Source organism: Anomaloglossus baeobatrachus, chromosome 1 (assembly GCF_048569485.1).
Source record: "Anomaloglossus baeobatrachus isolate aAnoBae1 chromosome 1, aAnoBae1.hap1, whole genome shotgun sequence".
Classification (NCBI taxonomy): Eukaryota; Metazoa; Chordata; class Amphibia; order Anura; family Aromobatidae; genus Anomaloglossus; species Anomaloglossus baeobatrachus.
In genome coordinates this window covers 32566148-32589832 of record NC_134353.1, presented here as the reverse complement: position 1 = coordinate 32589832, position 23685 = coordinate 32566148, and the positions used below count along the sequence as shown (strand labels likewise).

At 45.5% G+C, this 23685-nt stretch overlaps 1 protein-coding gene across 1 annotated transcript in view; it reads right to left on the bottom strand.

The window, feature by feature from the left end:
• Positions 1-23685, bottom strand: part of LOC142316190 (vomeronasal type-2 receptor 26-like) — a 120082-nt gene that overhangs the window by 32662 nt on the left and 63735 nt on the right. Inside the window, exons 4-5 of the mRNA XM_075352642.1 lie at positions 22109-22354; positions 6515-6638 (exon numbers count right to left, since the gene is read on the bottom strand). Of these exons, the coding sequence (XP_075208757.1) occupies positions 6515-6638; positions 22109-22354 (370 nt within the window). The remainder of the gene's footprint in view (positions 1-6514; positions 6639-22108; positions 22355-23685) is intronic.

Genomic DNA, 23685 nt, shown 5'->3' with positions numbered 1-23685 from the left:
GGTTAATACCAGATGTGTAATGTCACCTGGCATCAAGCCCTGGGGTTAGTGATGTCACGCGTCTATCAGATACCCGACATCACCAACCCAGTCCGTAATAAAAAAAATAGACGACAAACACATTTTTATTTGAAAAAACACTTCCCAACACATTCCATCTTTCACCAATTTATTAGAAAGAAAAACAAATCCAGGTCTGCTGTAATCCAAGCGGTTACCATGACGATCCACACTGTCCCAGTCAATGAAGAGCAGGATGTTCCCCATTGGCTGGGAGAGCAATGCAGTGACCGGAGCTAACATCAATAGGTCAGCCCAGGTCACTGCAGGGCATGACAAGTGCTGCTGTCAGGAGCGAGGTAGATTACCTGCAGTGACGATCTCCTGCACTGCTGACAGCACCTGTCACTGACTTTAATGACCTTCACAGCCAAGTATCGCAAGCGGCCCATGACGTCACCGCTAGTCACAGTCTCGGGTCGGAAGCGAGAGAAGGTGATGTGACAAGCGACAGCCATGGAGGACAGTGACAGCGCTGAGGTCGGGAGGGCATAACTTCATCACCGCAAGTAAGCCGAGCAGGGCCATGTGTGCGGAGTGCGAGGTGGGCGGAGCCTAGCGGGGTAATGTGTGCAGAGTGCCAGGTGGGCGGAGCCTAGCAGGGTAATGTGTGCAGAGTGCCAGGTGGGCGGAGCCTAGCAGGGCCATGTGTTCAGAGTGCCAGGTGGGTGGAGCCTAGCGGGGCCATGTGTGCAGAGTGACAGGTGGGTGAAGCCTAGCGGGACCATGTGTGCAGAGTGCCAGGTGGTCGGAGCCTAGCGGGGTAATGTGTGTAGAGTGCCAGGTGGGCGGAGCCTAGCGGGGCCATGTGTGCAGAGTGCCAGGTGGGCGGAGCCTAGCGGGGCCATGTGTGCAGAGTGCCAGGTGGGCGGGGCCTGGCGGGGCCATGTGTGCAGAGTTCCAGGTGGGCGGAGCCTAGCGGGGCCATGTGTGCAGAGTGCCAAGTGGGCAGAGCCTACCAGGACCATGTGTGCAGAGTGCCAGGTGGGCGGAGCTTAGCGGGGTAATGTGTGCAGCGTGCCAGGTGGGCGAAGCCTAGCAGGGTAATGTGTGCAGAGTGCCAGGTGTAGCCTAGTGGGGCCATGTGTGCGGGCGGCGGAGTGCAAAGTGGGTGGAGCCTAGCGGGGCCATGTGTGCTGGTGGCGGATTGCGAAGTGGGTGGAGCCTAGCGGGCCATGTGGCGCTGAGGACATCAGTGTCATGGACTGCATGGCTGAGGACAGGTGAGTTTGTGTGTGTGTACATGTACATGCCGCGTGCAGGAGGGGGCGGAGCCGAGCGGAGAAGTGTCGGCTCCCTGCATACGTAACTAGGATAAATATCGGGTAACTAACCAAAGCGCTTTGCTTCGATACCCGATGTTTATCTTGGTTACCAGCTTCTGGCAGGCTGCCAGCGATGGCTCCCTGCACACTGTAGCTGTAAAAAGCCCTGCTTTTGCTGCTAGAACCGTTTTCGAACGTAACTCGAACTGTCGCGCTTTTAGCAAAAAGCTCGAGTTCTAGTTCGATCTAGAACACCCCCCAAAATCACTCAAACCGCGAGCTGGAGAATTGCGAACCTCGCTTAACTCTAGTTACGAATAACCTACAAACTTTATTATTAATTACCATCCCCACCAATGCCATATTAGTTGACCCCACCAGGGTCACGTAGTCGGGCCCCGCCACCACTGACTACCCCTGGACTAGTCCAGCCCGACGCCTGGTGTCCCAAAGCCCTGGGGTGGGCGAGTCACTACCCCTGTGTCATCATGGGGACAGTAAAGGCTGCCGTATTTTTGAATGTGCTTTTTGCAAATCAACATGTCAATTTTGCAACTGGGGGAGAAGTGCTGCCACTGAAGTGGTGTGCGTGTTCAATTTTTTTAAAAAAGGGAGACTCTGCTTGGAGTCCCCTTGCTGTGTTTTGCATGATTTTAGAAGGGCATGCCATGCCTATATCTTTCTCCTCCTCCTTTTACTCATCCAGCTCTTTTCTTTCAGCATGAGTATATGTCCTTGTCACTTTCCCATGTGTTTGTGGTGTCTTGTGAGTTGTTTGTCACCTTTTGGACACCTTAGAAGTTGTTTTCTATGTGTTTGTATGTGTTTGTGTTTGCCTGCCATTGTTTTCAATGGGGTTTGAAGGTGTTCGTCAAACGTTCGCCGAACTGTGCCAACGTTCGACAAACCGAACCGAACCCGAACACTAGGGGGGTGGCTCATCTCTACTCTTCAATCCAGTCAGTGGTCCCGGGAACGGGCCTCTCCACATGCTGGTTGTCGGATCCCTGAGACATCCTCTCGCTTGCTTGTCCAGGAACGGAATTTGGCAAAGTCCTGATGTCCCTGCTGTGGAGACACGGGGCTCAGTGGGTGTTCTCGTCCACTAAAACCCGCCACCTTTAGAAAGACAGTGTGGCTCAGGGCTCATCCCAACTGAACGCCGGCCTCCTTAACCGTGGGCGTAACACTACTCAGACAACACAGGGTGAGGGAACCACAATTATTAGACTTTATTGGATCCCCAAACAATTAACGGCACATAACACATAACCAGCAAAACACACAAATGTAACAGGCAACAGAGTCTCACCCTTCCGCTGGCTCACCAGGGATTCAGAATGTCCATGCCTCAGAGCTTCCAGGGCCGCTTACTCCAGTCCAGCAGCACCTTGCTTTTGGCGGGCACCCACCGAGAAAGGAATAACGCCAGATTTAGGAAGCTGTGTGAGGTCTGCAAAGTCTGTAACAGGTGACTGAACTGTCCCAACCTGAGTGTCCTCCTTAGGTAGTCCTGGTTTGATGTTAAAATCCTGGCAGCCGGAGTCGAAATCCCTAGGCTGTGGATATGGTCTCCAACCGGATCCGGAGTCCCTAGATTGAAGCCATAAGATATCCTGATCCTCTAGTTAGCTCCAAAGAGCTTAGACTGGATCCATCAGCATCCATCAACCTTCATCAACCCTGGTGGCTTAAAGAAGTCCCTTTTATAGCCATAACCTTCCCTTAGGATACACTGCATCCTCATCAATTGGTTGGACAAGATTGCTTCTCCCATTGGATGAATTTCAAGCTGCATGGATAATGTTCATTTAAATGATGTGCATAGAAAGACTCAGTATATCTACATGGAGTCGGCAAGTCACCGACTAGACAATGGCTACTAAGGTAATTACATTATCAACACACAACTACAATACAATGGTTACTGGAAAAGTCTGGAGAGCAATAGCTAAGCAAACATGACTTAGCACACATAAGAACAATAGTCTGGCTGAATTTTAAGAAACTTTAACCCATGAGAGTCCATGTCGTCACACCTGCCTTTTATCTCCTCGTTTTATATGCTGCTCCCCCTTGGTTTTCAACAGCAGTCTCACGAGACCCACTGTCCTTTGGAACTTCCAGCTTGAGCGGTCACCGGGTTCCGCCCGCGTTCTTAGAGGGCAGGGCTTCAGCTTCGCGCCTTTTTCAGGGAAGAAGATGACACTATTGTTGTTTTGGCACCAAAGATGGTGGGCAAGATGGCGTCAATTCAAGATTTTGGAGCGTTTTACGGATTTCAGAGCAAGATACACAGCATCTACTGATGGGTTAAGAATCCTGTTCATGACGCCAGGTTCTGTGTCGGTCGTGGACGGGTGCCGCCTCTGCTGCAGCAACTGGGGCTGCTCAAGTGGCGCTCGGATACGGGTCGTGTTTTGGGCTCGAGTGGTGACCGGACCCTTGGCTCTTACAACCGCCCATCCTCACACACAGTGAAAAATGGAGATATTTACAGGGGAGATTGTCTGTGACGCCACCCGTGGGTTGTGGTGATTGGATGGTGGCACCACCTTTGCCTCTCGGGGCTGGCGTCGGGACCGATGATGTGGGGCAGCAAGGAGGTATCCCCTCCACGGGTGTAATCCCGGGGCCCAGGTGTAGGTAGGGAGAAGTGTTCGGGCGCCGGCGGCAGGTTGGACCAGATGACACTGGTGTACTCACACTTAGGAAGAAATCACTCCAAGTCTGTACTGTAAACCAAGACCAGATGCCGGTTGCCTCTGGATGGGTGTGCTGTTCCCGCACACGGGTTAGCTATGTAGGGGCCCTTCCTCCTGCACTTGTGTCTTGTAGTATATGGACTAACCCCACTTGGAACGGGAGAAATCAGCTCCCCTGCAGCTTTGGACGCAGAGGGAGCCGTTGCCCGCAGATGCTGACCTGTGGGACTTCAATGGGTTCTTGGCGGACACCCTGTTCCCCGCGTTGGGCTGCCAGTCTGCTCTATCTGCGCTTCTCTCCTTGGGAACAAGGCCTGGTACCTTGTCCCGCTGGTCAATTAACAAGGGGCTTGAAGCTTGCCTCGTCCTAAGGTCCAGGTACCCCGCCTGTGCACGGCCTCCGGACCGGATTCTTGTTGTCGATACCGGCGGGCTACAACCCTGCCCCGGTCCACTTCAGGTTTCCTGCGACCAGATCTCCTTCACCTGTGGCCCCTACAAAGCCGTCTGCCACCTAGTTGGTCCTCCCTTGGTCCAAGGGCTCCAACCCTGACCACACTGCACTTCAGCTCCTGTCACCAACTCCAGCTTCACTTCTCCACAAACTGTCTCCTCTCAACTCCACACTGAACTCAGACTGCACTCAGACTGCACTCACTGGTTCCCTCCCCATGTCATCTCAAGACCACTAGGTGGGCGTTCCCATCCGCCTGGTCCCGCCCACTGGTGTCAAAATGCTGATGGTCATTTACCTTTGCTTCTACCCTTTTTGTCTGCGGTTATAAGGTGTTATCACTTACTCATTTTCTGCTTCCTCTTTTATCTAACCTACACCTTTCTCCTGTTTGATTGTAGGAGGCCATTCTAGCTTGTGTTTGGATAGCTTACCTTTTGCAATTGGGCACGTGATTTATAATATCTCACCTAGGATCATTGCCTGTCATTATTCCTCTATCTTTTTCCTATGTACCGTATTTTTCGGACTATAAGACGCACCGGACCATAAGATGCACCTTGGTTTTAGAGGAGAAAAATAGGAAAATAAAATTTTAAGCAAATAATGTGGTCATGACACACTGTTATGGTGCGAGCATCTGCTGCTGACACTGTTATGGGGGTAATATCCCCAAACTCTCTACTAAGGTACCCCAGCCTGGTAATGATCCTCCTGCCTTGTATGTATGTATGTATCTATCTATCTATCATCCTGCCATATACTGCCAAACATTCTGCTATATACCCCCAACCTGCTATATACTGCCATCCATCTTGCTATATACTCCCAACCTGCTATATACTGCCATCCATCCTGCTATATACCCCCAACCTGCTATATACTGCCATCCATCCTGCTATATGCCCCCAACCTGCTATATACTGCCATCCATCCTGCTATATACCCCCAACCTGCTATATACTGCCATCCATTCTGCTATATACCCCCAACCTGCTATATACTGCCATCCATCCTGCTATATGCCCCCAACCTGCTATATATCCTGTAACGTTTATACGCACCTTTCCTCGCTCCATGCAACATTGCTCCTTGCCCTGTCAGTGCTAGCAGCAGTGCCACTGATCTGTGGAGCCGTCACTGGTCACTTCCCTGCAGCATCGCAATCTCCTCCAGTCTGCCGGTCAGCTGACCTGTGTGACTAGCGGCGCGCACAGCGATGACATCATTTCTGTGCTCACTGCTTTTTACACAGATCAGCTGACCGGCAGACTGGAGGACATCGTGGTGCTGCACGGAAGTGGCCGGTGAGTGTACCGTACTTATTCACTGCTCCCCGCGCTGATGATGATGCGCGGGGCGCAGTGAAAACAGCCGCACATGATCACTCCAGGCTATAGTTGCCAAGGGTGTTCACGGCCGGCTGTTAATTATGCACGCACCCCCGCCCATCATCCCACCTACTTGTCAGTGCCGGCTTCAACTGAGAGATGATAGGCGGGAGGATGGGCGTGCATATGAAATGAGCGGGCCCATGTGGTCACGGCAGGTGCTGCTACAGCCTGCTCGTGCCACCGATGACCCGCTCCACTGCAGCACCCTCTTTCCCGGCCATAGCCCTATATTCAGACCATATGACGTACCCCCCACAAGTGCGTCTTATAGTCCAAAAAATACGGTATGTTAATATTTGTGAGTTTCTAGTGTTTCGGCTAGGGTAATTCCAGTCCTTGCACGAGCCATTAGGGGCTGTGCAGCTAGGGATACTAGTATGTACAAGAACTAGTAGAGTGCAGGTGCAATTGAATTGAGATAGCTAATATTTTCCCTTTTGCTCATGTTGGAAAAATTATGCACATAATACATGTATTCATTATTACATCTTTATGTGGCATTAATATCATTAAGATATTTTAAATTTGAATTGGTCACAAAGACAGCATTGGGATATGTGGAAATGGTGAATAGAATGCTCTCTTTTTTAAACATTTTTCACAGATTTTGTTTCCAACTTTACTAGCTTTTATTACCAGACTTATTGGAAACTTCTCCATTAGAACACAAGATGCAGTCATAGCAACAAGTGTGATGCCCTTTTATCACAGCCTTTCTTTTTCCTGGGAAACATTCTTCTGAGCACCGGCTATATGGCATCTATGAGAAGAAAAAAATAGAAATTGATATAAAGACTCCAGGACATAAGAAAATGATGAAGTTCTGTGGAATTTTACAGTGCAAAAAATATACACTGTGTGCAGAATTATTAGGAAAATGAGTATTTTGATCATGTGATAATTTTTATACATGTTTTGATACTCCAAGCTGTATATGCTGAGAGCCATCTACCAATTAAGTAATGTGCATCTCTGTAATGAGGAGGGGTGCGGTGTAATGACATCAACACCTTATATAAGGTGTGCTTAATTATTAGGCAACTTCCTTTCCTTTGGCAAAATGGGTCAGAAGAGAGATTTGACGGGCTCTGAAAAGTCAATATTGTGAGATGTCTTGCAGAGGGATGCAGCAGTCATGAAATTGCCAAACTTTTGAAGCGTGATCACTGAACAATCAAGTGTTTCATGGCAAATAACCAACAGGGTCGCACGAAGCGTGTTGGGCAAAAAAGGCGCAAAATAACTGCCCATGAATTGAGGAAAATCAAGCGTGAAGCTGCCAAGATGCCATTTGCCACAAATTTGGCCATATTTCAGACCTGCAACGTTACTGGACTATCAAAAAACACAAGGAGTGCCATACTCAGGGACATGGCCAAGGTAAGGAAGGCTGAAAACCACCACCTCTGAAAAAGAAACATAAGATAAAACGTCAAGACTGGGCCAAGAAATATCTTAAGAATGATTTTTCAAAGGTTTTATGGACTGATGAAATGAGAGTGACTATTGATGGGCAGATGTAGGGCCAGAGGCTGGATCAGTAAAGGGCAGAGAGCTCCACTCCGTCTCAGTCACCAGCAAGGTGGAGGTGGGCACTGGTATGGGCTGGTAATATCAAAGATGAACTTGTGGAACCTTTTTAGGTTGAGGATGGGGTGAAGCTCAAGTCCCAAACCTACTGCCAGTTTCTGGAAGACACCTTTTTCAAGCAGTGGTACAGGAAGAAGTCGGTATCGTTGAAGAAAAACATGATTTTTATGCAGGACAATGCTCTATCAAATGCATCCAACTACTCCACAGCATGGCTGGCCAGTAAAGGTCTAAAAGATGAAAAAATAATGACATGGCCCCCTTGTTCACCTGAGCTGAACCCCATAGAAAACCTGTTGTCCCTCATAAAATTTATGATCTACAGGGAGGGAAAACAGTCCACCTCTCAGAACAGTGTCTGGAGGCTGTGGTGGCTGCTGCATGTAATGTTGATCATAAACAGATCAAGCAACTGACAGAATCTATGGATGGTCGGCTGCTGAGTGTCATCAGAAAGAAAGGGGGCTAAATTGGTCACTAATTTTTTGGGGTTTTGTTTTTGCATGTCAGAATTATTTATTTCTAAATTTTGTGCAGTTATATTGGTTTACCTGGTGAAAATAAACAAGTGAGATGGGAATAGATTTGGTTTTTATTAAGTTGCCTAATAATTCTGCACAGTAATAGTTACCTGCACAAACAGATATCCTCCTAAGATAGCGAAATCTAAAAAAAACCCCACTCCAACTGCCAAAAATATTAAGCTTTGATATTTATGAATCTTTTGGTTTGATTGAGAACATAGTTGTTGATCAATAATAAAAAAATCCTCTAAAATACAAATTGCTTAATAATTCTGCACACAATGTATATAAAAATTGAAACATTAAAATGTCTGCATTCTAGCAATACATTAGTCCTACAATTGTCAAATAACAGTTTGCATATATTTTTCCTGTCTTTGTGTTCTGAAAAATAATAGTGTACAGCAGATGGCTTTTTTTTGGATAACCCTAATAGCCCTGTCACACACACATATAGATCTGTGGCAGATCTGTGGCAGATCTGTGGCAGATCTGTGGCAGATCTGTGGCAGATCTGTGGCAGATCTGTGGCAGATCTGTGGCAGATCTGTGGCAGATCTGTGGCTGCAGTGAAAATGTGGAAAATCAATGCCAGGTTTGTGGCTGTGTACAAATGGAACAATATGTCCATGATTTCCCTGCAACCACAGATCTGCCAAAGATTTATCTGTGTGTGACAGGGCCTTTAATGTTGAGTTCATGATTGGGCAGAATGGTTTAGGAAAATATGCTGTAATAATAGGAATAGTAGATGTCCAAATGCAACAGTTAGTTAGTAGCAGAAGCAGATAGGGTTAATAGTTATGGAAAAGCCCAGAGAAGCAGCTTTCTGTAGATTTACTCAGAATTGTGTTGAGAAATGACAAATATATGGTCTAGCTGCTAGCAGACTTGCATAGAAATGGTGTTGTGTGTAAAGATGGAGACTACCATATCTCAGATGGCACATTCTGAAGGAAATCAAAGATTAATGGCAGCAGGAATCCAGATCTCAGGCAAAACAGGCTTTAGTTAAAATGAACTTGTCACCAGATTTGGTAACTATAAGCTGCGGCCACCACCAGTGGTCAATGCGGTGGAGTTGGGTCATATGGGTGTCTCTGTTCTCTGGTGCCTCCTCTTTTAGCCATCTTTGTCATCCTTCTTCTGATGCTGGGGTTCATGACGCATCCTACGTCATCCACACTCGCCAGCATTTAGGTCCTGCACAGGCAGTTCAAAGTATTATAAATAAACAATACCAAAAGACAAGGAAAAAAACGTGCCATATTTGCAATATGGAGAAAGCCATATACAGGGATTGAGGGGTCGGAAGAGGGATCAACACCGAAACCTATAGGTCGGGGCTTGGATCCCTCATTTCACATCTAGGTACATTTGGCTGCACACCGTTGTGACCCCACATTGATCTGTATATTGTTGTATGGACTATTGTATTTACTGTTATGGTCACGGCGGGGCACTGTCTGTTTGTCAGCATATTCCAGTATTTGAAATACCCGTGTCTTTGCACTGAATTTCTATTTTTGTTGGCTTATTTTCAGTATTAGTCCTGCGTGCCAGTGTGTTGTGATGGCGCCATCTGCTGGCGTACACCGTCTGACTCTACAGTTTTTTACATTCTATGTATTTTTCTCTGCTTGCTATAATGCTTTCATAATATTTAATAAAATTATTTATACACTTTTTGCAACCAAGTCGTTGCCAAGTACAGAATTTTCTTTTCTTTTCAGATCAAAGTACTGTAGTGCATCTGAACGGGACTGGCGAGTGTGTGACTTAGGACGCGTCATGCACACAGACTTCAGAAGGAGGACGAAGATGGCCAAAACAGGAGGCGCCGGCACCGAAGAATGGAGACGCTCATATGACCCAACTCCACCACAGCGACTGTTTAGGTAAGTAATATAAAGTGATTTGAGCAAAAGGCAAGAATCCTTATCCCAGGCAACTGGGTCTGAGGAAAGCAATTATCTATACTAGAGAACAAGGTACAGTGTCTCGATACTGGGACACAAGTTCTCCTACAGAGAGCTGAACATGCAGCGGCAATGTAAGGAGCATGTAATACTCATTAATTGAACTTTGAGAAAGTAGCACCCCTGCGGTGCCAGGTGCCACAAATGTAACCAGTGGAAACCCAAATCCCGGAATATCTGTCAGTACACCAGCACCCTCAGGCCACATAGAAAACCACCACAGCAGACTGGGAGACTGCCTAGCAAGAGGTAAAAGAGAAGGGCACTAATTGGTTAGTAGCCACCCAATCTGAAGGGAGAGACCCAGCGAGGGGGAGGGGCCAGTAGTCAGTTGGGAAGTTAGCGGGAAGAAATAGTCAGTGAAAGAGTGAGTTATGAGAAGTGAAGTAGAGTGGAGGTGTAGAGGAAAGTGTGAGGAGCGGAGAGTGAAAAGTACAGAGAAGACCTGAAGCAACACCGGAGAGTGTTATGTTTCAGTGACAGAGAAGAATCAAAAAAGGGCAAAAACTAGATAATCCAGAGTGTCATCAGAAGACTTGAGCGCGGTTCGAGGTTCGCCAATTTCATGTTCGAGTGATTTTGGGGGGTGTTTTAGATCGAACTAGAACTCGAGCTTTTTGCTAAAAGTTCGGCAGCTCGAGTTACGTTTGAGAACGGTTCGATCAGCAAAAAACCTAGCCAATTACTAGCTGGCTTTTCACTGTAATAGTGTGAGTCACTCTGTGATTCACACGATTATCAAATTTCAGCAAATAGTGTGCGGGGGGGACGGGGTTTAGATCTGTGGTGCTGAGAAAATGGCGATCGCCATTTTTTTTTTCCCTATGCGCACGTGCAGTGGGGCGGGCCAGCATGTCAGCCAATCCCAGACACACACACAGGTAAGTGGACTTTTTGCCAGACAAGCAAGGGCACGTGTCATAGACTGAATGTCACATGTCCTTGCCTTATAAAATACGGCCATTTCCCCTGTCGCCGCCATTATCTGCCTTCTGCGCCTGGGTGACAGTCACCGCTCACGCAGCTGCTGTCGCCGGTCCAGCTGTGTACGCTATACACACAGTGCTCTACAGATTAGGGACAGAAGTTTATTTCAGCCCTTTTCAAGGCTCATTTCCTCAGGCTCAGAGCCATAGGTGACAGTCAGGTCCGTGGAAATGCTGTATACAGCTTCAGATAACAGTGTCTGTGTACCTAAGCTCAGGGGATTCCTTGCTTCATTTCACCATTAGGAGGGATAGAAAGGGAGGCTTCCTTTCCTCTACACTGACCCAGAACCTGGCCACTGTACCCTCCTGCCCTTTTTTGCAAAGCCATTTTAATAGCAAAGAGTGCTGCCAGTTAGTGCCATCCAAAACGTGGCTGCTGTACTCCATTAGTGTCCCAGTTGTGCCAAGCAAGTCCCACCACCTCTGCATTCTACCCTCCAGCACATTTTGCTACGCTATTTTTATAGCAAACAGAGCGGAACATAAGTGACATCCAAAAAGTGTCTGCTATACTAATTTTGTGTCCCACTTGTACCAAGCAAGTCCCACCACCTCTGCATTACACCCTCCTGCCCTTTTTTGCAAAGCCATTTTAATAGAAAAGAGTGCTGCCAGTTAGTGCCATCCAAAAAGTGGCTGCCGTACTCCATTACTGTCCCACTTGTGCCAAGCAAGTCCCACCACCTCTGCATTCTACCCTCCTGCCCTTTTTGCAAAGCCATTTTAATAGAAAAGAGTGCTGCCAGTTAGTGCCATCCAAAAAGTGGCTGCTGTACTCCATTAGTGTCCCACTTGTGCCAAGCAAGTTCCACCACCTCTGCATTCTACCCTCCAGCACATTTTGCTACGCTATTTTTACAGAAAAGAGTGCTGCCAGTTAGTGCCATCCAAAAAGTGTCTGCTATACTAATTTTGTGTCCCACTTGTGCCAAGCAAGTTCCACCACCTCTGCATTATACCCTCCAGCACATTTTTCTACGTTATTTTTATAGCAAAGAGTGCTGAAAATAAGTGGCATCCAAAAAGTGTCTGCTGTACTCCATTAGTGTCCCACATGTGCCAAGCAAGTCCCACTACCTCTGCATTCTACCCTCCTGCCCTTTTTGCAAAGCCATTCTAATAAAAAGAGTGCTGCCAGTTAGTGCTATCCAAAAAGTGGGTGCTGTACTCCATTAGTGTCCCACTTGTGCCAAGCAAGTTCCACCGCCTCTGCATTCTACCCTCCAGCACATTTTTACTACGCTATTTTAATAGCAAACTCAAGGAATTCCTTGCTGCATTTCATCATTAGGAGGGATAGAAAGTGAGGCTTCCTTTACTGCCCTGGTACACACAGAACACGACCACTGTACCCACCTGCCCACTTTTGGCACGTTATTTAATTTGCCCAAAGAGCTGACACTTTTTCTGCCATCCCAAAATTGTCTGGAATACTAAGTTAGTGTTCCTTTGCTGCCAAGCAAGGTACAACACATGTGCATTCTACACTCCTTTCCATTTCTGGAACGCAATTATTAATTTCAGGTAGTCCAGCCAATCTGTGTCGAAGGTGCATACGCGGATATAATGTTGCCTTCATCCAGTGGTGGTTCTCTCGATGTCTGACAGCTCAACAATACCATCTGTTTCCACTTCTTAAACAAGTGACGACCTGCCAATCACACTCCCACTTACGGGTAAAGTGGTGGAAATTCAGCGTGAAAAAGCATGTGTGACTGCTGTCCCCACAGTCACAGAGGATGAAGAGCACGCAGATGCACGTGATGGGGCAGGCGGTGGTTGCACAGCCCCGCTAGGCCGCATTGTTGCACAGTGAAATTCCCATTGCAACTTATGCTTCATTTTAAGTCATGTAAAGGGTGGGCTCACCAGTATGCAGCAAAACCACGCAACAGGAAAAGGACTCTAGGCAGTTGGGTTGATAAATGATTCTTTCACTTTCCCAAAACAAACAATAAGAACCATGCATAAAATTGAAATAATAGAACAATATATTCAGTTGCCTACTACCTGCTAATCCCTCTGCATAGCAGCAGTAATTTGTGTGTGTGTGTGTGTGTGCGAACACGACTTACCAGTGGCGCATCACAAGAGCTTCCAAGTTATCTACCTAAACATAGACAAAACACGTTACCCCCCCCCTGAATAACCTTGTTAGCTGAAGCCTCAGAGATAAGGCAGGTGATAACAGCGTGAATGCAAACCACACAGCTCTGCAACACAGTCATGGAAATCTTGAAAAGCAACAGTCAATGCAAACATGTGTCGCTGTCCCTCTATCATTTATACTGTACGTGACAATTTGACAGTGCAGAGGCAGCAAGTCTTATTGTCTATATAGTCGGCCTACCCAGAACAGATATGTGTTTTGCTAATAAAACAAAGTGTTGCGTGCACGCATTACTGTCTGGGCACAGCCTACCGTACCCGGGTACTGTGATGTCCAGTTGCCATAAATTCAGACTTTACGCTCCTCTCATGGTAAACAGTGTAGACAGCACCGGAAAAATGTTGGTCTGTGGCACAGGATGCTGCTCACTGGCGTTATGGTCCTCCTCACCAAACTCCAACACGACTCCCCTCACAATTGAACGAAGTGTTTCCGCGATGGCTCCTTGCTGTAACACACACCTTTAGCTTTGCCTTCTGTTAATAGACAGCATCTCCAAGTCCACACCCGAAGACCAATTTGCTATTGCTATACTGACCAAATAGACAAAAACAGATAAAAAAAACAGCAGCCCATTGTGTGCAGTCTGAAACAATGCATGCAATGAACGGCAAATAAGCATGTTGCATTGACAGTGGCTAAAGCTGAGCAATACACCCTTACGCTATCAATTCATATCCATGTGACACTTCATGGAAGAAGTACTCAAAGTTGTGAGGTTTTGCCTTCTTCTTACAGATTGTTAACAAATCTTACAGATTACATGACTTGGGTGATCCTTTGCGATGTCCAAAAAGTCCCAGGCTAGGCAAGGCTTACAGCCCATGCAACCTGCATAGCCAACGTGACTTATGCTCAGAGGCAGAGTTGTGGCCAAGGATTCAGTTGTTGACGTGCTTCCAGTATTTTGTCTCTGTCCAGGAAGACACAACGTAAACTTGTCATCAGTAGCATCCTCTTCCACCTCGTCTGTTGATGTCATCGACTGGCTGACTTTGGTTTGACAGTAAGTGGGGTCTCCAACCTCATCATCACCCTGTGTGTTTTCATTCCCCTCGTCCTGAGTCCTCCGTGACAACCTCTTCCTGCCCTGACCGAATAGCAAAGTTGTCGTTCCAATCAGGTATCTGAGTCTCCTCATCATGTTCACCATTGTCTAGACCAGGAGGATGTACGGTTTGGAAATGAGGGTGTACATTATGCTCAGCACCTTCTTCATCGGGGCCTGGATCCGATTCACAAAGCTTCTGGGCATCTATGTAGATCATTTCCCCTGTCTCCTGGAACTCGCTGCCCCAACACGTCAGATTATCTGCTACACCCGCAAGCTTCAAACGGAACCTGAAAAATCATCTGTTCAGAAATGACTATAACCTTCAATGACCCCACCACCATGCGGAGCTGACCTCCCAACCTACACCCCACCTACTGTCTCCTCCCCAAAATACTTTAGAAAGTAATCCCACAAGGGCTGGGCCCTCTTCCCTCTGTTCCAGTCTGTCTATTGTTACTTGTATATGTATTCTGTATGTAACCCTCTTCTCATGTACAGCACCATGGAATCAATGGTGCTCTATAATCAATAATATTAATAATAACTTATTTGTCTGTACACACTGCAGCTTTGGAGCAGACCTCTGATTCCCAGGCTATAGTGTAATGAACAGCTCTGCAGACTCAACCATCTCTGTTACCCCATACTCAGCAGGGCTGGTGGAAACCGGAGAGCTGTTAGGAAGCAAGTGTAATTGGGTTGACACCACAGTGGAATGGAGTATTTGTGATCTTGAACTTGAGGTGAAGGAGAGGCCACTTTATGGAGCTCCTGAGATCCATTGAAGCAGCTGCTGTTATGGTGCCTCATCTACATTTGTTAGTGATGGTCGTGTCCGAGGAAAAAGGATCATATCAGATTATCCACTGGAAGAAGCACACCTGTTATTTTGGCTGTTATTTGTTGTTATGAATCGGTGCCGCTGTAAACGCAAGCAACCTGCTGCGGTTCCAGTTGCGCCCAGGCGTCAGCTGCCATTTAGGGCTGTGCCACGGATTATCCAGCTGGATGCTTTCTCCTCCATGTCTAATTGTGGAGAGTTGGCTAGTGTGCATGCGTGTGACGATTTACCCCAGCCGCAGCCTAACTTCAGTGTTTTGCCTACAGAGTATGCTCAACCTGACTGTGCCATTCCAGAGGCTAAGTCTTCATTTTGGGCTACAGTGCATGCTTCCACACTTGCGAAAAGCCTCTTTGCACAGGTACTTGCACTCCATGCTGGGTCTAAGTCCTGTGTTGTGCCTAGACAGCATGCTGAAGTCATTTTTTGGAGACTGTATTTCATGCTACTGAGCATGCTCAGGCACTTACTGCATCAGAGGCTAGGTCCGGTAATGAACTCTTTGGCCCTGCCCCTGATGTGGGGGGCCCAAATAGACCACAGGGCATCAGGTGTCCTGACGATGTGGCCAGGACACTCCCAACTGGCTTGCAGAGGTCCGCCCATATGACTGGTTTTACTCATTATTGTTGGTCAGACGATGACTGGTGAGGTGTTTGGGTCTTGGCAGCCATGAGGTCATCATTGAAGTGGCGGTTCCGAATAGGACGCTAGTTATGCCACTCATGACGTGTCACTCTGCTTTTGTCTCCAGGAGGTGCATTGTGGTCCACCCTGGTTTGGGGCGGACCCAGGTTATAAAAGGGGCTGGAGCCAACAAGGAGGTGCGCAGTCTTCTATTATGCTCTGAAAGAGCACACCTCCATGTGTTGAACCCATTGCAGCTTTAGGCCAGAGGTAGGCAAGGATACGGCATCGATGCAGGCCGCCACCTTAGTTGGTAACGCAGAACGGTTAAGACCAGCTCCTGTCCTACCAGTCCTGCTAGTGCAGCCCAGTGGCATTAACAGGCCTGCTGCTGCTGATGCGCCTGCTGTCCACAGGTGTGGCCCCAATGCACACGGTCAGCGTACTCAATGGCCCCTGTGATGTTAACAGGGAGTTCCTGGGCTGGGTCGGCGTTTGGACCCTGTGACGCTAACAGGGCTCCCAGTCTCAAGATCCGAGTGGCGTCTAACTCGGTTCAGGCTACTATTAGTTTCATAGCCACACAGCTCTGTATCCTCCACCTAACCTTCCAATTGCTAACCTCTCCTTTTCCATCTGAGAGCACAGTGGACACCGACTGGTGATGGGGATATATACCTTTCTCTTTTTTTATCTTCTTAATTTTTTTCTATAGCGGTAACATAGTATATACCACCTTATCCAAATCTGCCAGTCCCACCGTAAAAGATTGTGTTTCTTCAGCAAATGTTACTGTTGCTTAACCACCAAACCCACTGCCAAAATGTTTTTCCCCTTTCCAACATACCTGTTCCCCTTTCCACCAGCATCTGTCCTTTTCAACTCATTTTGTATATGACCAAAAGTGCAACTCTGCAGGGACACTGTACTTAACGCCGTATCAGCACAGCAGCCAGCCCTCGGTCCCTCAGATGTGGACAAGTAAAAGACCATTTCCTCCTATCCATGACAAAACGTTGAGATTCACTCTGTGCAGCACTGGTGTTTAGTGGAAAAGCAGATCTAAGATTGCGTACCACCTTCTGCTTATACTCCTGCATACGTGCGTCCCTTTCTATGGAAGGAATTATTTCGCCAAATTTTGTCTTGTACCAGGGGTCTAACTGTGTGGCAACCCAGTAGTCAGCATTACTTGGAATTCGTACAATCCGAGGGTCATGTTGTAGGTAGTGCAGCAAGAAGGCGCTCATGTGTCTTGTGCATCCAGGAGGACCAAGTCCTTGGTGTGTTGGTGGCGGAGAGGTGAGAATCGTGCATCCTTCCTCTGCCCTCTCCCCAAACCTCGCACAACCGAAATGTGAGCAAGCTCTCAATCATCTGCTGAGTCTTCCATGCCCATCGCCAGTCCATCCTCCATTTCTTCATGGGCTCCTCCACCTTCCTCAACAGTTTGGCTGATACTATGCGCCCTTGTTAATCCCTCTCCCCCACCGTCCCATGACTGCCGCCTAGGTGCCGCTCACCGTGTTGACCTTGGAGATCTTGTTATCCCTTCTGCATATGACTCCTCCTGTACTTCCTCCCCTTCCTCTTGTCCCAACACCTGACTCCGAATAATGCTTACAGTGTGCTCCATTATGTAGATGACCAGAATTGTCACGCTGAGAATGGCATCGCCAGTGCTAAACATCTTCATTAACATTTGTAAACTGTGTAGAAGGGTCCATAGGTCCTTGATCTGACAGCACTCCAGCAGCGTGATCTGCACCTCTGGATCAAGTTAGACCAGGGTATATGTCATAATGTATTGCAGCAGGGCTTGGTGATGCTGCCACAGATGCTGCAACATGTGCTGTTTCAAATTCCTGCATGTCGGCACATCACATTTCAGGCGTTGAACCGCCAGACCAAAAGGCTTCTGGAGCGATGAAATTTGTTGAGCTGCTGGATGTGAACGATGGAAGTGAGCACATAGCAAGCGTGCACGCTGCACAAGGCCATGTAGGCCGGGATGGTGGTTTAAAAATTGCTGGAGAATCAGATTCCACACATGAGCCATACAAGGCACGTGTGTAACATTGCCCTGACGAAGACCCGCAGCCAGGTTTGCATCATTGCCGCACACGGCTGTTAAGTCACCAACGGAGTCCGCTCCGTCAATTTGTACTCCAGTCGCCAGGTGACAACGTGTTCCTTTCGTGCATAGTGCTGATGATGGGAGAGGAGTCGAGGCGCAGGTGGACGCAGGTTATGCTTACCCACTGGCAGATGCAGAACCACTGGCTGAATGTAGGTGGTGGGTGTCTCACAGATGAAGTACCATCATTCAGCTACAACCAATGGGACGGCACCACACCCTTTTTTAGGCCCATCTTGTCTGCTGACCACTGCCACACATAGCTATGAACCTCTTGTTACTGTTACCCCCAGTTCTGTTTTGTGATTTTGTGGGCTTGTTTCCTGACTACTTTTCCTGCCTGCTGTTTATGTACCGCGTTGGCCAATCCACATTTAACCTCTGCTTGTTTTCTGATTATTTTCCCCCCGAAAAAATGCAAGTTTAAAATACTTAAAAGGCCCACAGGCAAATATCCCATACATAAATATCCTATACGTACAAAGTCCCCCTAAATATTTGATAAATGATCAAATAAAATGCAAACCAATTTTAATCGAATAGTTTAGAGAAAAATAAAATAAATAAATTCCTGAATATTAATGAAAACTAGTCGTGCTAATTAATATTCATGATTGCATCACTACGTGTTTGTGTGGGAATCAGCAACATAACCTCCTTATCTTTCTCCTTCTCCTCCACCACCTCTGCTGAGCTACTCAGGTGAGTGCTTCTGAATTCACACCAAGTGAATCCTGGAGTACACAATTAGTTATCACTATGATGAAATGCCAATTTGTGGTACACAACCTTCCCCACACTGCACTTCCCTATTCTACACTATCGTCCTACGTCCTAACTATCTCAATTGCCTATGATAAAACCCCTAGCTAAGTGTTTAGCAGCAGCAATGGTAGTACAGTCCCACAACTTTATCAATTGCAAAATGGTGCCGATGCCGCATGTCCACATGCTATACGCAGGGGGACATGTGACTTAGGCAGCCAATAACACAAGCCCTTGTGTCTGAACATTGTGTATGTTTTCTGCACCCCGATTGGCTGTCGGAAAATCTACACAAAGTTAAGAAACAAAAAAAAAGCTGTCGCTTCTCTGAGTTCTCCCCTCATCATGCATGCCCCCAATCATCATACAGCACCACTATCATAGCCAAAGTAATAGTATAGTAATAGAAAAGTCACAGACTGTTATCAAGCAAAATGGAACATTGCCGACTTTTGGGGAAAGAGTTTGGATTTCCTAACCCGAGCAAGAAGGACCAAGGCTCATATCGAATTTGAGATTGGCGAGCATTTATTGAACAAGTTTGCTCATCTCTACTTATGAAAGCTCCTCTTTCTCTCCTCTTGACCTTACTGTTGGGGTTCCTCAGGGTTCAGTCATAAACCGCTACTCTTCTCTATATACACTGCCCACACTGGACAAAACAGCAGCAAATTTGGTTTTAAATACAACTGCATCTAAATGAATTTGAATATCATCAAAAAGTTAATTTATTTCAGTAATTCAATACAAAATGGGAAACACATATATTATATAGAGTCATTACACCCCGGCGATCTATTTCACATGTGTATTATTTATTATGTAGAGTTATTAGACAGAGAGGGATCTATTTCATGTGTTTATTTCTGTTTATGTTGATGATTATGGCTTACAGTCAATGAAAATCCAAAAGCCATTATTATCTCACAAAATTAGAATATTATACGAGAACAACTAAATAAATGATTTTAAACTCAGAAATGTTGGGGCCTACTGAAAAGTCTGTGCAGTAAATGCCTCGATACTTGATTGGGGGTCCTCTTGCGTGAATTACTGCATCAATGCAGCGTGGCATGGAGGCAATCAGCCTGTGGCACTGCTGAGGTGTTATGGAAGCCGAAGTTGCTTTGATAGCAGTCTTCAGGTCATCTGCCGTTTTGGATCTGGTGTCTCTCATCTTCCTCTTTAGATGAGGTGAATTTGCTGGTAAATCAAGCACAGTGATACTGTGGTTAGTAAACCACGTATTGGTACTTTTAGCAGGGTTGACATGTGCCAAGTCCTGCTGGAAAATGATATTTCCATCTCCAAAAAGCTTGTCGGGAGAGGGAAGCATGAAGTGCTGTAAAATGTCCTGGTAGACGGCTGCGCTGACTTTGGTCTTGATAAAACACAGTGCAGCTACACCAATAGATGGCATGGCTCCCCAAACCATCACTGATTGTGGAATCTTCCCACTTGACCTGAAGCAGCTTGGATTGTGGCCTCCACTCTTCCTCCAGACTATACAACCTTGATTTCCAAATGAAATGCAAAATTTACTTTCATCTGAAAATAACAACTTGGACCACTGAGCGACACTCCAGTTCTTTTCTCCTTGGCCAAAGGAAGATGCTTCTAGCATTATCTATTGGTCATGAGTGTCTTGACACAAGGAGTGTGAGAGCTGTAGCCCATGTCCTGAATATGTTTGTGTGTGGTGGCTCTTGAAGCACTGACTCAAGCAGCAGTTCACGCCTTGTAAATCTCAAAATTTTGGAATAGTCTTTCCTTAACAATCCTATCAAGGCTGTGGTTATCCCGGGTTGCTTTTTCACCTTTTTCCTTCCACTCAATTTTCTATTAATATGCTAGGATACAGGACTCTGTGAACAGCCAGCTTTTTCAGCAATGCAATGACCTTTTGTGGCTTACCCTCCTTGTGGAGTGTCAATGACTGTCTTCTCAACATCTGTCAAGTCATCAGTCTTCCCCATGATCGTGTAGACTACTGAACCAGACAAAAGGACCATTTTTAATGCTTAGGATTCCTTTGCAGGCATTTTGTGGTAATTATTCTAATTTTCTGAGATAATGACTTTTGGGTTTTCATTGGCTGTAAGCCATAACCATCAACATTAACAGAAATAAACACAAAATATATAACTGTTTGAAATGACTGTATAATATGTGTTTCCGTTTTTGTATTGAATTAATGAAATAAATTCACATTCTGATGATATTCTAATTTATTGAGATGCAGTTATACATCCCTTACTGATAATACCCTTATACACTTCTTCTTACATCACCCCTTTAATACTTTAAAGTACAAGTGATTGTCCACTGTCTTTAACATTACATCCTTGCTCTATCTAAAACTGAATCTGCCATGAATTAATCTCGTTGTTTTTCGCCCATACTATAGTAATACCAAATATTGCCATTTTCGTGTGTTATTCTACAGTAACTCCCAAGCAGAATAATTGGTATTTTGGGGTATATATGACTGACATGGTTCCTTCACTCCCTGCATCCAATGACTCGCTCATTTATTTCAAAAATTTCTCAATTGGACTATTGCATCTCTCTACTAATCAGTCTCCCTCTTTCTAAACACCCTCTAATGTATCCAGAAAGCAGCAGCCCAGATAATATTCCTGTTCAACTGCTACACCGGTGCATGCAACCTGGCCCGACATTGCATTAGTTGCCCATCCACTAAAGAGGGCAATATAAATTTGTTACTTTCACCCTCAAAACTCTCTACAGGTCACGCTCTACATTTCCCCCATCAACTCTGTCTATCACACTACCCATGTTCTTCGCTTCGCTATTGACGTAAGGTTAACATCCGCAATAACCAGAGCCTCACTCTTCTGCCTTCAAAACGTCTCTCATTCTCGTCAATTCTTTGAAATTCATTACCCTGGATAAGTCAATTATCCCCTTAACTCACTAATTAACTTTTCTTCTTTTGTCTTTTCTAAAGTTTCTTGATAATCTGATCCATATATCCCTTTTTTACACCCTCCTTGTGCTTAATAACCAAATACCGGCTGGTGACCAGTTCATGCAGATTTATTTGAATTCCCTTTTTATTACATTAATGGATGGACTAGAAAATACAAGCAATATTTACAACTGGCTTCTAACTATAAAGAATTTTACATAAAAAATAAATCAATTTTTATATTGACAGTTTTTAATGGTTGTAAACATAATGGTTATATGTTTGGTTGAAGAATTTCCCCGACATATTGTGTAAATTTAATAAAGCCTTACAATAGTCACGCTACACGAGATCACACAAAAAAAAGACTTGGATACTTTCCATCACTCTACTATCAATAAAGTAAGTAAAGATGTGTTTATTATTATTATTATTATTATTATTATTATTATTATTACTAATAATAATAATAATAATAATAATAATAATAATAGTAATAGTAGTACTAGTAGTAGTTGCTGAAGTAACAGTATTAGTAACATGAGTTATAGCAGTATCAGCAGCAATTTACAAATATGCATTTTGGTAATGAGACAAGCTGTTTAATATCTTGGTGATTTACCTTATTATTAACCCAAAGTATATCTAAAGATGAAATATTCAGTTGCTGATCTGGTGTACGGGATCCATCAAATGAGCCAACAGTTGCTGTGAGTCCTTCTATTGTGTCTCCTCCTGTAGCATTATCATGTAATTCAGTTATAAAATTAAGGATCTCTAATGTCTCAGGTATTTCACCTTTATCATTAAAACATACTTTTTCTGCCTTCGGATCATTGATACATAAAAGCTTCATGTAATGTCTCAACTAAAAAAATAAATACAATAAACATTTTGTTATATTTTGCGCAAGTTCTACAAAATAAAACTTTACAGTTGGTACAGTCATGGTCGAAAGTGTTACCACCCTTTAAATTGTTCCAGAAATTGAAGTATTTCTCCCAGAAAATTATTGAAATTACTCATGTTTTGTTATACACATGTTTATTTCCTTTATGTGTATTGGAACAAAACAAAAAAAAAGACAAATTGGACAAATTTCACACAAAACCGCCATAACGGGCTGGACCCTTATCAAAACTGTGGTTAAACAGTTTTGTTTGAAGCATGTGATGCTGATTAAAGCTCACCTTTGGCAAGTTACAGGTGTGGGTAATGTGAAATAGCATTATCTAATAGCTTTCTGCTTCTGAGGAGGGTGGAGACAAGAAAAGCAGAAAACCCCTTACTGATTAACAGTCTCCGTTCAAATTCCACGCCGTCAGGTGAAGCTTCTCTGCCAACGGGTGTAGAACTGGACCTTGGGAGAGAAGGTCCGGCAGTTCCAGAAGGACCCATGGATCCGAGACGGACAGTTTTTGGAGCCAGAAGAACCATGGCGTTTTGGGCCAAAACAGAGCTATCAAGATCAGTCTGGCCCTGTTCTCCCGTATCTTCCTGAGGACTAGGGGAATCAGTAGAATCAGTGGAAAAGCATAACCCAGAGTAAAGTCCCATTTTATCAGGAGTGAGTCTACCGCATAGGGATTTTCCAGCGGATTCAGGGAGCAGAAACAATGCATCTGCCTGTTAGCTCTCGTGACAAAGAGATCTATAACTGGAAGACCCCACATGTTAGTAATGAGCCTGAAAATAGATTGCTTTAAGACCCATTCTCCCTGCTGCAATGGAACCCGGCTGAGGAACTCCGCCGTAGCATTGACTGCTCCTCGAATGTGAACTGCTGACAACGAGAGAAGGTAAGATTCTGCTATGTACACCTGAAATCACATAAAAAGGGGAAAGGTTGACCCAATCTTTAAGTTGTGTTTGTATGTGCCACAATATAAGCATGGAGAATGTAAATTGGGGAAAAGAACTGTTTGAGGATTTGAGAAAAAAAAAATTGTTGAAAAATATCAACAATCTCAAGGTTAGAAGTCCATGTCCAGAGATCTTGATGTTCCTTTGTCCACGGTGTGCATTATAATCAACAAGTTTACAACCCTTAGCACTGTACTTAATTTCTCTGGACATGGATGGCAGAGAAAAACTAATGAAAAATTGCAATGCAGGATAGTCCGGATGGTGGAAATGCAGCACCAATCAAGTTACAGAGAAATTCAAGCTGTCCTGCAGGCTCAGGGTGGTTGAGTCCTT